Raw genomic sequence first — 11,578 nt, 5'->3', positions numbered from 1 at the left:
AAAAAAAAAAGGAAAAAAAAAAAAAAAAAAAAAACAGTTTCCCCACTATTGAGGGAGGCTGGGACTGTTAGGATGCTAAATGCCTGGGAATTGGACTGACTGCTCAAGGCAAGTACCTAGATATTAGTTGGTACTATTACTTGTATTTGTTGAAAAAAGACAAAGTAGGAAGAAAGGAAGGGAAAGAGGGAAGGAGGAAGGGAGGATATTTAGTTTGAATTGCCATATCTAAACTAAGTGCTCTTTTTCAAAGATAAAGATTATATTTTTCACTCCAGCTACACTTCTATCCATTGTAACTTAGTAACATTTTTTTCTCTGAAAACAGTGAGAACCCTTGGATATAATCTTTCTTTGTAATTTTCTTATATGAGATGCTGCATGGTAATAGGCCCCTTAATAAGTACGTACAGGGGTGTCAGGTGTGAGGGGGTCAAGGCTGTCCATGCTAGGAATTCATGGTACCTGCCAAAACTCAGGAATTCTCATGTCTGGTTGCAGTGCCAGATTCTGGTGATGATTTAAGAATTCCTTTTCCTGGCCCTCTGATCTGTTTCTGAAAAGACAATAAGAGAAACAGGGGAGGAAATGGCCCTGATAGCAAAGCTGGGTTTGATGCATTTCCTGGCTTTGGTGGCCAATATCACTGGACTCCTGGGGTATCAAGCTTTACAAAAGAAACTAACAATATAAAACAGAGCCATCTCAATCACTTTTAGACAGACATTTCCAAAAGTGTTAAGAAGCTATTTCCTGTTACATGTGATCAGATGTTTCCTGAAAACATCTGGGCTGTGATCCTTAATTTTCTTTCACATAGTTCTACTTGCCAATTAATACTTTTAGAAAGCAAATGAGAAGTATAAATACTTTTATGTAGAATTATGTATTCCAAATAATGTCTATCATGTAAGAAAAGGGAAATATCCATTCAACGCCAGATCCCTTCCAGTTAGAGAAACAAACAATTCTTTTAAACATCTTTATGATTTAAGGTTTCAGTAACAACTCACAAATAGGCAAAAGTTTGCTATTTATTTAACCTTGGAAGAACACAGAAAGAAAGGCAGGGAATGTAGGCAGTGTGGAAGAACTCCTTTACATAGCTGGCCACTTGTGGCTTTAACAGCTGCAGGGGAAACTGGCTGAGGCTAAGGTTGAGTATTTCTGTTCAGTAAGGATATCCATGGTGGTAACTCTCATGATGACGGTAGTCATCCTGGTAACCATCTTGGTAGCCTTGGTGGTAGCTATGGTAACCGTAGCCTGCGTACTCATCTTCTGGGCAGCGCATCCCCAGTGACTGCTGAATGGCCATTTCCTGTCTCCGGAGTTGCATTGAATCAATTAAATCGTACACAATCACCATGGACCACATTGGGGAAGGATACCAGGATTTAACATTTCCATCTTTTCCAACTAAAAGCATGGAGAAGTACTCTGGGCTCACTTGAAAATAGTTACGGATGTCTTTCACCAAATGGGCTGGTATGTCTTCTCGCTCCACAACAGAACTCCCTAGAACAGTGTTATAAAACATTGTTAGTGGACTGAAGAGCCAGCACTCAAGCAAACATCAAAATGAGAAGAAATCACTATGAGTATAGACAGAGGACACATAAGTCTGTTCCCTTTGGTTCAAAATCCAATCAAAGAAGGTTGCTGGGGTTTTCCACTAGAAATTAAATGTTGTTCCACAACATTAGTAGCATCAAACTTTGGGACACATGAGGTCTCTTTTATAGGAATGTTAACAAAATATAAAACCAGTCCTTTAATTTAATTCTGGCAAGATCAACTTATTTCAAGTCTGTCACGAACAAAGATTATATTATTTGTATTTCTAAGTTTATTTCCAATTAGCTTAGTTACTTCTTTGCAAGTATGGATTTCCTTTTGATACTGTGGTTTTTATAAAAGAAAGCTTATTTCCTTGTCAAAGGAGAAAAATACCAATTATGTAAGATGTGAATAAATGTGTTTAAAACTATTATGGTCACTGAAAAGAAGGGGGGAACGGGGACGGTGCTGAGGCTTTCTGGGCCACAGAGTTTATGCACATTATCTCATGTGAATAGCTTGATCTTGGAAAGAAGAACAGATTTGCTTTCTGAAAACTTTAATTGCTAGTCATTTTCTTACAGCATCTCTGAGCCTTTCAAGTATTTATCCTCATGTTCTGAAAAAGAATCAGTAAGATAGGACCTACCATGTGCCTCATAAAATTATTGTGGGACTTAAATGAGGTGACATAGATAAAAATGCTTTGTAAATCATAAAGTCCTATACAGACAGAAGGCATTTTTCTAGTTAAGAAAATGGATATTTTTACTACCACTTTTGAATGATTTTATATTAAGAATATTAGTGAGTGCATTCTACTTCCTGTGTGCACATGGACACACATATGCGCATAAACATACGAGGTAGGTGGGTTTGTAACTGTGTTCACCTTAGAGGCACATCCACTGGTTGTATATAATTTAATATAATTTGATAGAACTTAACATTTTTTTTTAATATTTATTCTTTTGGAGAGAAAGAGAGAGACAGAACATGAGCAGGGGAGGGGCAGAGAAAGGGAGACACAGAATCTGAAGCAGGCTCCAGGCTCTCAGCTGTCAGCACAGAGCCTGATGTGGGGCTCAACCTCAAAAACTGTGATGTGAGATCATGACCTGGGCCTAAGTCGGCTGCTTAACTGAATGAGTCACTCACGCACCCCTAATAGAACTTAAAAGTAGTTCATACTGTTTTAAAATAACATTACTTTACCATTAATAGGGAACAGTTCTAAAACTCCCCCAACTTCCTCTCCAACCCCTAAAAGTTTCAGAATGGTTATGTGGCGCAGACCTGAAAGAAAAAAGAAAGCCATAGAATTGGTTAATCATCTTTTACTTCCAAAGGCCATACCTGGCAATTAGAAATTTCTACCTGGCAGTATAGAACATAACCTGATTAGTTAAAATAATTCATTTTTCACCATAACAAAGTAATTAAATACTTTTAAAACCTTGAAAAAGACAAATTGCAGATTTAGGATTATCAACAGGGTCAGGTGTGGTTTGGTTTGCTTTGCTTTGTAGATTGAAATAAAAGAATTTGCTCTTAAACTGTGCTTCTATTAAATAACAAAACAAAAATGAAGCCATTAGAACATTAAAACAGCTAGAATAATCTGACATTTCTAGATAAGCATTCTGGAAAAAGAGTCATTCCTGAAGTTTCAATGCTTGCACAGATAATTCAACTGTCTCTCAGAGAAAAGACTGCAGAACCCACATATTGGGATTGTTAGAGGAATAGTTCTGGCTTCCTCGCACAAAAGTCTGTCAGCTCAAAGGGCAGTTTCTTATCACTTATTTAGAGGATTCAAAGAAGCGCTTAAGCAAGCACAGCCTGCTTACCCCCTTCAGCTAGAGTTTCAGGAAAGGAGAGAAGGTCATGCCTTGATAGCTTGTTGGAATTCTTTTGAAGATGAAGTTCACGTGAAAGGGTTCAGGGGAGAGAATCTAGGAGGACAAGGGGGCTGTCAGTTCACCATATCAAGATTTCATGGTGTGAGGCAAAGTGCCAGCCTTGTCAGGGTCACAACTGGGGACTAAGAATATGAATTTTGATGGTGTTCATTGTTCAGGGGAGAAAACCGGAAGCTGCAGGGGCAGGGTTGTTTTAAGGAGGAGCTAAAATTCAAGCCAAAGGCTATTTTAAAAAAACGTTTTGTGGTCTTTGCTCTTTTCCCAGAGAAGTGAAGCATCTGTTCTACATGTTGTTGAGTCATGTTTTCTAAAGGGAAGATCAGGAATTTAATTATTCCCAGAAAATATGACTGGTTTACATTTCCTGTATATTACAAAAGGGTTTGCTTACACTACTGTGACTTAGGTTCTGTGTGCAGAGATTAGAAATGAAACATCACCTAATCACCGCTCCATAGATGTCTTTACAAAGTTAATAATCCATGATTTTATTTATATTCTTATCATGAAGGGCCATTAACTGCTAAGAACTTCTGTTTTATCTACTGACATTGGTGGTTCTAAATAATTTTAAATATGTTTAACAATAAAAAAATCTTATATATTATAAACTTTAAAATTATTTGATAAGAGAAGTATACATAAAAATTCATGACTTTTCTAGTTCTTACTATTATGAGCTTGTTTCCTGCTTGCTTTTGTGAGTTATTATTTCATGTCATAAAACTGAATGTATTTATAATTTTTAGGTACTTGATCATAGCAGGGACCCAGGCTCTGTTAATGCTTTACAAAACCTATACCCCCATCTTTTTATAAAGCAAGCACCGTTTAACTAGTAAATGATTCTTCTTCCTAATAGTAGTATCAAACTAATGCTGATTCATCTGTGTTCCAATTAGGAATTTTTAAAATCTGTGGCTCCTAGTTACTTTTCCACGCCCCTAATGACTGTTCAAATCCTTCCTCTGCAGAAGTGTATTTTAAGTGAGATTTCAGTTGTGAATTCCACTTTTGAAATTGCCCTTAGCTCCTTGGTTCACCACTGAACTTAGTAATAAGTTCTATGCATAATAACTATGCATTTTCCTTTCTATATGTCCATATTCAAAATAATACTTTAGGCCATCAAGATAATAATTTTGGTATAGAAAGCAAATGTTAGTTTTCAAAACACTGAGCAGCTCGGTACAAAAAATGTAAATAATACACTATGTTTCTCTTTGACCTGTGTGTCTGAAAAATAAGATTCTGTTTAAGAGATCTTGCTGTCTTTGATGCTCAATTATAGATCAAAATCCTTTTTAAGGGAATGGCAATATAGTACAGTTTACTTCCACTAATATATTAATTCTCAAAGCCATTCATGTTTTTACAAAAGGCATTTCTTCCATGGAGAAGTACCCCCCAATGTTTTTACCTAAGTATTACCTAAGTGAATGATGATACCTGAGTTTTGTGATGTCAAGACAAGTTTTAAAAAAACAAACAAGAAGGCACATAACACAGATCACTGAAAGGAAAGCAGTACGTATTTTCAAATACTTCAGTGAAGAATCCAAGGAGGGGAGAATATTGAGAAAACACAAAGAAAACCCAAAGAACTCCAGTTGACTAAAGCTCTGGTCTGAAAGCAACTTTATACTCAATACAATTGAGTAAGTGTCTGGGAATCTCCAGTCTGGACTGAGGAATATTTGGATGATCTAAGCTTCTATGTTCCATTTTAGAATGACCAGGAAGAGAGTATGGGAAAACAGTGATGACGAGGCTTCCCACTCACCAAAATTGCAGGCCTGGCCACTGAGGGCCGAGAGCTGCTGTGAATAGGCCCAGTCTTCATCATTGGGGGCAGAGATCACCAGCAACCGCCTCCTCCATCGGAACCTGGAACAGACAGGGGGCCGTGATTACTGCTTCAAACAGTAGAGGCTAGTGTAAGAAAGCAGAGTAACTTTGGCTGTTGGGTTTTCCTGTGCCCAGAATATAAAACACTGGCCCTTAGAAATATCTCCTAGCTCGTCAAAGCCATTAAACTGCATTTCCACATTTACTGCTCTCTTTCTGTTATAACTTCATGGTCTGCCGACTGTGGCATTTGCACAAAACATCAGGAATGAGTCTGGCCACCAGGCCCAGTGAAGTCACTTAAGGAGACTTGAAGTTTTCAGATGCAATGAAGACTGGCCCAAATTGTATCTTATATTTGTAGCCACAGAAATAGGGAATCCAAAGAAAATGGAAGTAAACTCACAATCTAATAGAGTTTGCAGGGGAGAGGGTGTTAAAAATCAAATGTATGGACAGAAAACAGAATAGAAGAAGAGAACTAAGTTTTAAGGAGGTGACAGTGACAGGAAGAAGGAAACTAGCAAAGTGGTTCCAAGGGTCAAGGAGAATTCCTGGGAAAACAAAGCCCTGTGTACCTTTCTCAGTAGCCAGTTCTTCCAGAGGCAAATGCAAGTTCCAAAACATAGCCTACTATAAGACCCAACACTATAGAGTCCTCTGTGAAGTGGGATGGGCCTATACCTCGAGCCTAGGACTTTAGCATGTAGCATGCTGCTACAATGCAGTAGGGTAGTAGAAAGAGCTTTTGCCTTGTAACCTAGAAACTGAGTTCATGTTTTGTCACTGCTACTTTTTGGGTTCTGTAAGCACATCACTGAGTTCATCTGAGTCTCAGTCTTTCCTTATCTCCAGAGTGAAAAATAGCATCAACTTCAAAGAGGTATTATAAGAATTAAACTAAAATCTGTCAGTGTAAGTTATTCATGTGATAACATGGGTATAGATGTGGGCTTCTAGATGTAGAAGTTTGTCCATTAATAGACCTTGGACCTTTGCCTCTCATGACATATCATAACTTATTCAATCCTTATGTTTGTGTATCATTTCATAGCTCACTTTCATCTATCCTGACATTAGAGGTCATTGAAGGCACGCTTTCTGTCTTCATCTTACAGATGACAAAATGGGGCTTAGAGAAGTAATTTGCCTAAGACATAATTGTATATCTAAGAGTTGATACCAAAATAAGATTTCTCTGACTCCCAGGCCAATGGTTTCCCTAGTTTATCACCCTTGGAGATCCTGAGGCTTGGCTAATAGAGTCAGGGTCCCAAAGGAGATATGAAGGAGAGAGGGAATGCATCTCCAGGGCAACTGTATGGAGTTGTCCCAAACTCCACCTTTGCTGGAGGAGGGGTTTTACTTTCTGCCTTCTGTGCAGACCACTGTGGAGTGCTAGTACATTCCCTGAGCTGGAAGCCAGTTGATTTTATTCATGACTTCTCTCCCTATGCTCATTCTAGCCTCACAGTGAACATGAGAGTTTTCAACCCCAAAGAAAATGGACTCTTGGGGGAATAGTGGTTTGGGTGAATGAGAGAAAATGATAGTCTGATGAAATACAACCTCTGAATGGAAGCCTGTAGGAAGGCTCGCCAAGAACTGCTTACTGTGACATTACATTTGCTTCCTCTGCTTGTTTCTCTTCAAAGGGAAAGAAAAACTAAAATCTCCACTGAGGATAGGGAGATGAATGTATTTGGCATGGAGGAGGGGAGAGGAGCATCTGAGATTGTCCGAGGTCTCTCGGGAAAGGGAACAGTGATCACAAACATGGTCTCCTGTACTCTCCCGGCTTCCTTAGGAGGCATGCCAGTCCAGCTCTGGCCCCCCAGCTGGCATCCAAACCAGGCCAGCCTCCCTGGCCTCACACGGAGCTGTAGGGTATCCTGGAAGGAGCTATTTTGGGTGAGGTATATTTTGGCTTGTTTACCTGTGTGCACCACTGAATGCTATCCTGATTGGATGGGGACAGGATCTGAGACTCCCTGTCGCAGACAGAACCAGGCAAAGGTCATTTCCCCTAAGTAATGATACTTTCTCCCACAGGCTGAAGGAAGTAACTTCCATAGCATGTAACAAGAGATGTCGGTGTGGCCCAGATCCTTATTTTGGACAAATCGTTTTTCTGTCACTTTAACTCATCAGTAAATAAAAATTCTATGAGCTGTGTGTGTGTTTGCTTCCCTTAACTGGCATTTCCGGATTAGTGTGCATTTGCCCACTCTTTGGGGCTTCTGTCTCAGAGGAGTGTAATTATAGCCTGAACTAGATGAGTGTCACTAAAGACCAGACTGGCTTTAGAGTCTGGTCAGCTGAAACCAGGCTGTATAGACTCACCAACAACTCAGCAAATTTGAAGGAAAATTCCCATTTGGATACTCATTTATTTATAGAACTGCTATTTAAAATTTTTTTTCCTTCAGTTCTCTATGCCTGGGTTTCAATCTTGAGGTGTTTACTAAATTTCCTCTACTGCTCGCTTCATGACAAACTTCTTTAACCAGGAGCTGAATAACTGGTCCCAATACTACTAATAGCATTCATTGATTACTTACTTTGTACTAGGTCCTGGGCCATTGTGGCGAATTTACTTTTCACAACAATCTTAAGAATAAATACGTTTGTTAGTCGCACTTTGCAAATGAGAAAACTAAAGCCTGGAGAAGTTAAGTAATCAGCCCAAGGTCTCACAGCTATAAGCTTCACTTATTGTGAACAAGTCAGGAATCAAACTCAGGGCTGTCTTACTCAACCCTTTAGGCTATACACGATTCCACATTAATTGTTAAGACCAATGATAATCATCAGCACAGTGATTTCATGAGTTGTGACCACAAATTATGCATAGCTACAGGACATCAAAATTATAATCATATCCGTTCTGTGTATCCACAACAGATGCATGTTCCTAAAATAGTACTGAATATGAAAGCCCATAAGGCTCTGATATTAGAAGGAAGATGCATTTACATATCACAGCACCTTAACCGGTGCAAAAGACTTGAGATGCAAAAGGTGGGTACGAGTCTTAGAAATCAAAGATACTTCTGAGTTCTCAATTCTGTTCCATTGCTCATGCCAGTCAGAGTGGCTAAAATGAGCAAATCAGAGAACTCTAGATGCTGGAGAGGATGTGGAGAAACGGGCACCCTCCTACACTGTTGGTGGGAATGTAAACTGGTACAGCCCCTCTGGAAAACAGTGTGGAGGGTCCTCAGGAAACTAACAATAGAACTCCCCTATGACCCAGCAATAGCACTGCTAGGAATTTACCCAAGGGATACAGAAATGCTGAGGCATAGGAGCACATGGACCCCAATGTTCATAGCAGCACTCTCCACAATAGCTAAAACATGGAAAGAGCCTAAGTGCCCATCCACGGACGAATGGATCAAGAAGATGTGGTTTATCTATACCATGGAATACTACATGGCAATGAGAAACAATGAAATCTGGCCATGTGTAGCAACATGGATGGACCCTGAGGGTGTTATGCTGAGCAAAATAAGTCAGGCAGAGAAGGACAAATATCATATGTTTGCACGTATAGGAGGATTAGGAGGAACTTGACGGAGGAACAAGGGGGAGAAGAAGGGCGGAAATGGTGGGGGAAAGGGAGAGAGGCAAACCATGAGACTCTCTTGAATGCTGACAAAAACTGAGGACTGATGGATGTGGGGGGAGGGGGGGATGGGCATAGAGGAGGACACTTATGGGGATGAGCACTGAGTGTTATGTGGAAACTAATTTGACAATAAACTATTTGTAAAAAAAAAAGAAAAAAGAAGAAGAAATCAAAGATACGCCAAATTCAAATCAGTTATCAACTGGAATGAGCACTGCAAACTTTGGGTGTGAGCAAAACTGAGATAATGTCAAGCCTTCCCTGTTAAGTCTTGAAACCCATGACACAGTGATTATAAAAAGACAGCCTGCCTGGGGATGGTAAGAAAAATCAGGGTGTGTGTAGCTGCAGGTCTCAGGGCTGGCCCAAATCCGTGGTTATAAATAACATCAGTGGACTGAGTGGTAACGGCCTGCTGTAGAGATTGGGCAACAAGAGTTTATGGGGTTGGTTCAGCAGGTATGCATCTTATCGCCCTGGAAGATTTAGAATTAAGAAGAGCAAGTTTTCAGAGCATTAATCATAGTGATAATGTATACTTCTAAGAAGGATCCTGGTCTTCTTTATATACATAATTTATGTACTTGTGAAACTTAAGAGAATTTGGGTTAATAAAATGACAACCTTGAATCTTTAAATTATAATGTATGATTGAATAATTGGTTTAGATGTGTGGTTTTAAGTTGTGTGAAGTGATTGGAACATCTGAGAAAACTTTAGATTCACTGAATTTACAAGATTAACTAATTAAACTTATGGATCGTTAAAAGTACTCAAAAAGATTTTATTTCAAACAATTCAAAAATATATATTAACTATAAAATGTTTGAAAGAATTGTTTAATTAATGAGTTTGTAAGCAAGATCAAACATTATACAAAGCCCCTTAAAAGTGATAGCTAAAATTTTCTAGGTTATAAATAGAAATAATAAGATTTAAAAGCCTAACTTAAAAGTTTAAGAGAGAGCTAAAGGAGAAGGCAAGGGAAGGAAGGGGGAGGAGAGAATGGGGGTAAGGAAGGTAAAGGAAGAAAAACACCTCAAAGGCAACAATAAGCTTTGATCATCCATCTTTCTTCTAAGTCACTGCCAGAGAGATGACCTTGGATCAGAAGTTGATGTTTCAGTGCCCCCAAGACTAGACAAAGAGCCGTCAGGTGGAAAGTTAGAGCCCTTTCTCAGCCAAAAGAGTGACCTAAAGACTTGAGCCTCAAGTCCTTATAGAGTCTTGCACCTTCCATCTCCATTCCAGATGCTTGCACTGCACTGACAATTGGAATGAAGAAGAACCTCAAGTTCCTTTCAGCTCTGAAATCCCTGTGGTTTTAGGGATATATCTTTTCACTTCAAACTCTGGGCTTCTGGGCTAGACTAAAAATAATTCACATTATATTTTCAAAGTGGGTATTAGATCAGGATATGGACTTTGGGAGCCAGATTCTTCTGGGCCTTGAGTCCTGGAGCTGACACTAGCTAGGTGATGACAGAAAGTTACTTAATCTCTGTCAGCCTCAGTTGTCCCATCTAAACTCAACAATAGTTACAGTATTCAGATCATAGGATTGTTGTGAAGATTAAATTTGGGAAGGTGAAGCGCTCAGCACAGAGGTGAGCATACAAAAAGCAATCCCAGCAATACTGGGGTGGAGTCAGGGCCATAGAGGCAACATAGCTGGTAAATTGCAGACCCCAAACTTGGATGAACAGTAAGTCCTGTGCTCTTTACACATCATGAGGTTATCTTTTAAGAGACCTAAGCCTCCTGAATCTAGAGCAGTTCAGAGTATCTATCTACTTACTAACCATAGAATTCTTGATTCTCCAACTCACACATAGAGAACATGCTTTATAGACACAAGTAAGGAAGTTAACAGCCTCCAAGTAAATGCTTGCTTCATTTCTGGAGCTCTTGGCTACACAGTACAGCTGGGTGTTGGGGGTGTGGAGGGGAGATGTTATACTGAGATCTCTATGCATTTATTCGCTGTAGGTGGAACTTCTGCAGTTTTGTACTTCCTAGGGCCCCAAAGGCACTGTAGAATTTTCATCCACCATGGGGGAAGGGATGGAGAAGGGAGGAAGTGGAGCAATTTTTTTTTTAATAGTCTTCTCTGTGTATTTACTGAAGTTTCTCTACAATGGTTTTCAATAAATCCTCCTCCCCAGGGAATCAGGGAGCTGAGTCAAGAGCATTTCTCCTTTTGAGGTCCTAGAGGGGCTTTTGTTGTTTTCTGCAGAATTGGAAGGAAGCAGAAAATCAAGCAGAGTGTTCCAAATCCTGTGTGAAACCAGAGGGGCCTAATAAATAAATATGTAAAATAAAAATGCAGTATATAAAGCCCTCCAAGTTCACTGACAGAATAAATTAACCCTCATGGGTCAGAATTCTTTATTCTGTGCCAAAAAAGAAGCAGAAAAGAGAGAAAAGGCTATCCAAAGCCGCCAAATCAACATTCAAGCTTGAAGCTGAACCCAGCCAACCTTGTGACCAGAGCCCTTTTGACAGGAAAAGACTAAGCCCAGTGGCCAGAGGGCTGTGAAGCAGACAGACCTTTCAGCTGGGCAGGTCTGCACACAGGTCTATGTTGTGTCCTTGACCTTTTCATTAGCTCACTCAG

At 39.6% G+C, this 11,578-nt stretch overlaps 1 protein-coding gene across 1 annotated transcript in view; it reads right to left on the bottom strand.

Moving 5' to 3' along the window:
* Nucleotides 1-1,016: 1,016 nt before the first annotated feature.
* Nucleotides 1,017-11,578, bottom strand: part of CCDC80 (coiled-coil domain containing 80) — a 35,242-nt gene continuing 24,680 nt past the window's right edge. Inside the window, exons 6-8 of the mRNA XM_077771812.1 lie at nucleotides 5,266-5,369; nucleotides 2,776-2,856; nucleotides 1,017-1,518 (exon numbers count right to left, since the gene is read on the bottom strand). Coding sequence (XP_077627938.1) covers nucleotides 1,172-1,518; nucleotides 2,776-2,856; nucleotides 5,266-5,369 — 532 coding nt within the window. The 3' untranslated portion in view covers nucleotides 1,017-1,171. The remainder of the gene's footprint in view (nucleotides 1,519-2,775; nucleotides 2,857-5,265; nucleotides 5,370-11,578) is intronic.

Source organism: Crocuta crocuta, unplaced genomic scaffold (assembly GCF_008692635.1).
Source record: "Crocuta crocuta isolate KB4526 unplaced genomic scaffold, BGI_CrCroc_1.0 scaffold56, whole genome shotgun sequence".
In the NCBI taxonomy this organism is placed as follows: domain Eukaryota; kingdom Metazoa; phylum Chordata; class Mammalia; order Carnivora; family Hyaenidae; genus Crocuta; species Crocuta crocuta.
The sequence above is the reverse complement of the archived record's forward strand: the minus strand, read 5'-3'. Positions and strand labels throughout refer to the sequence as shown.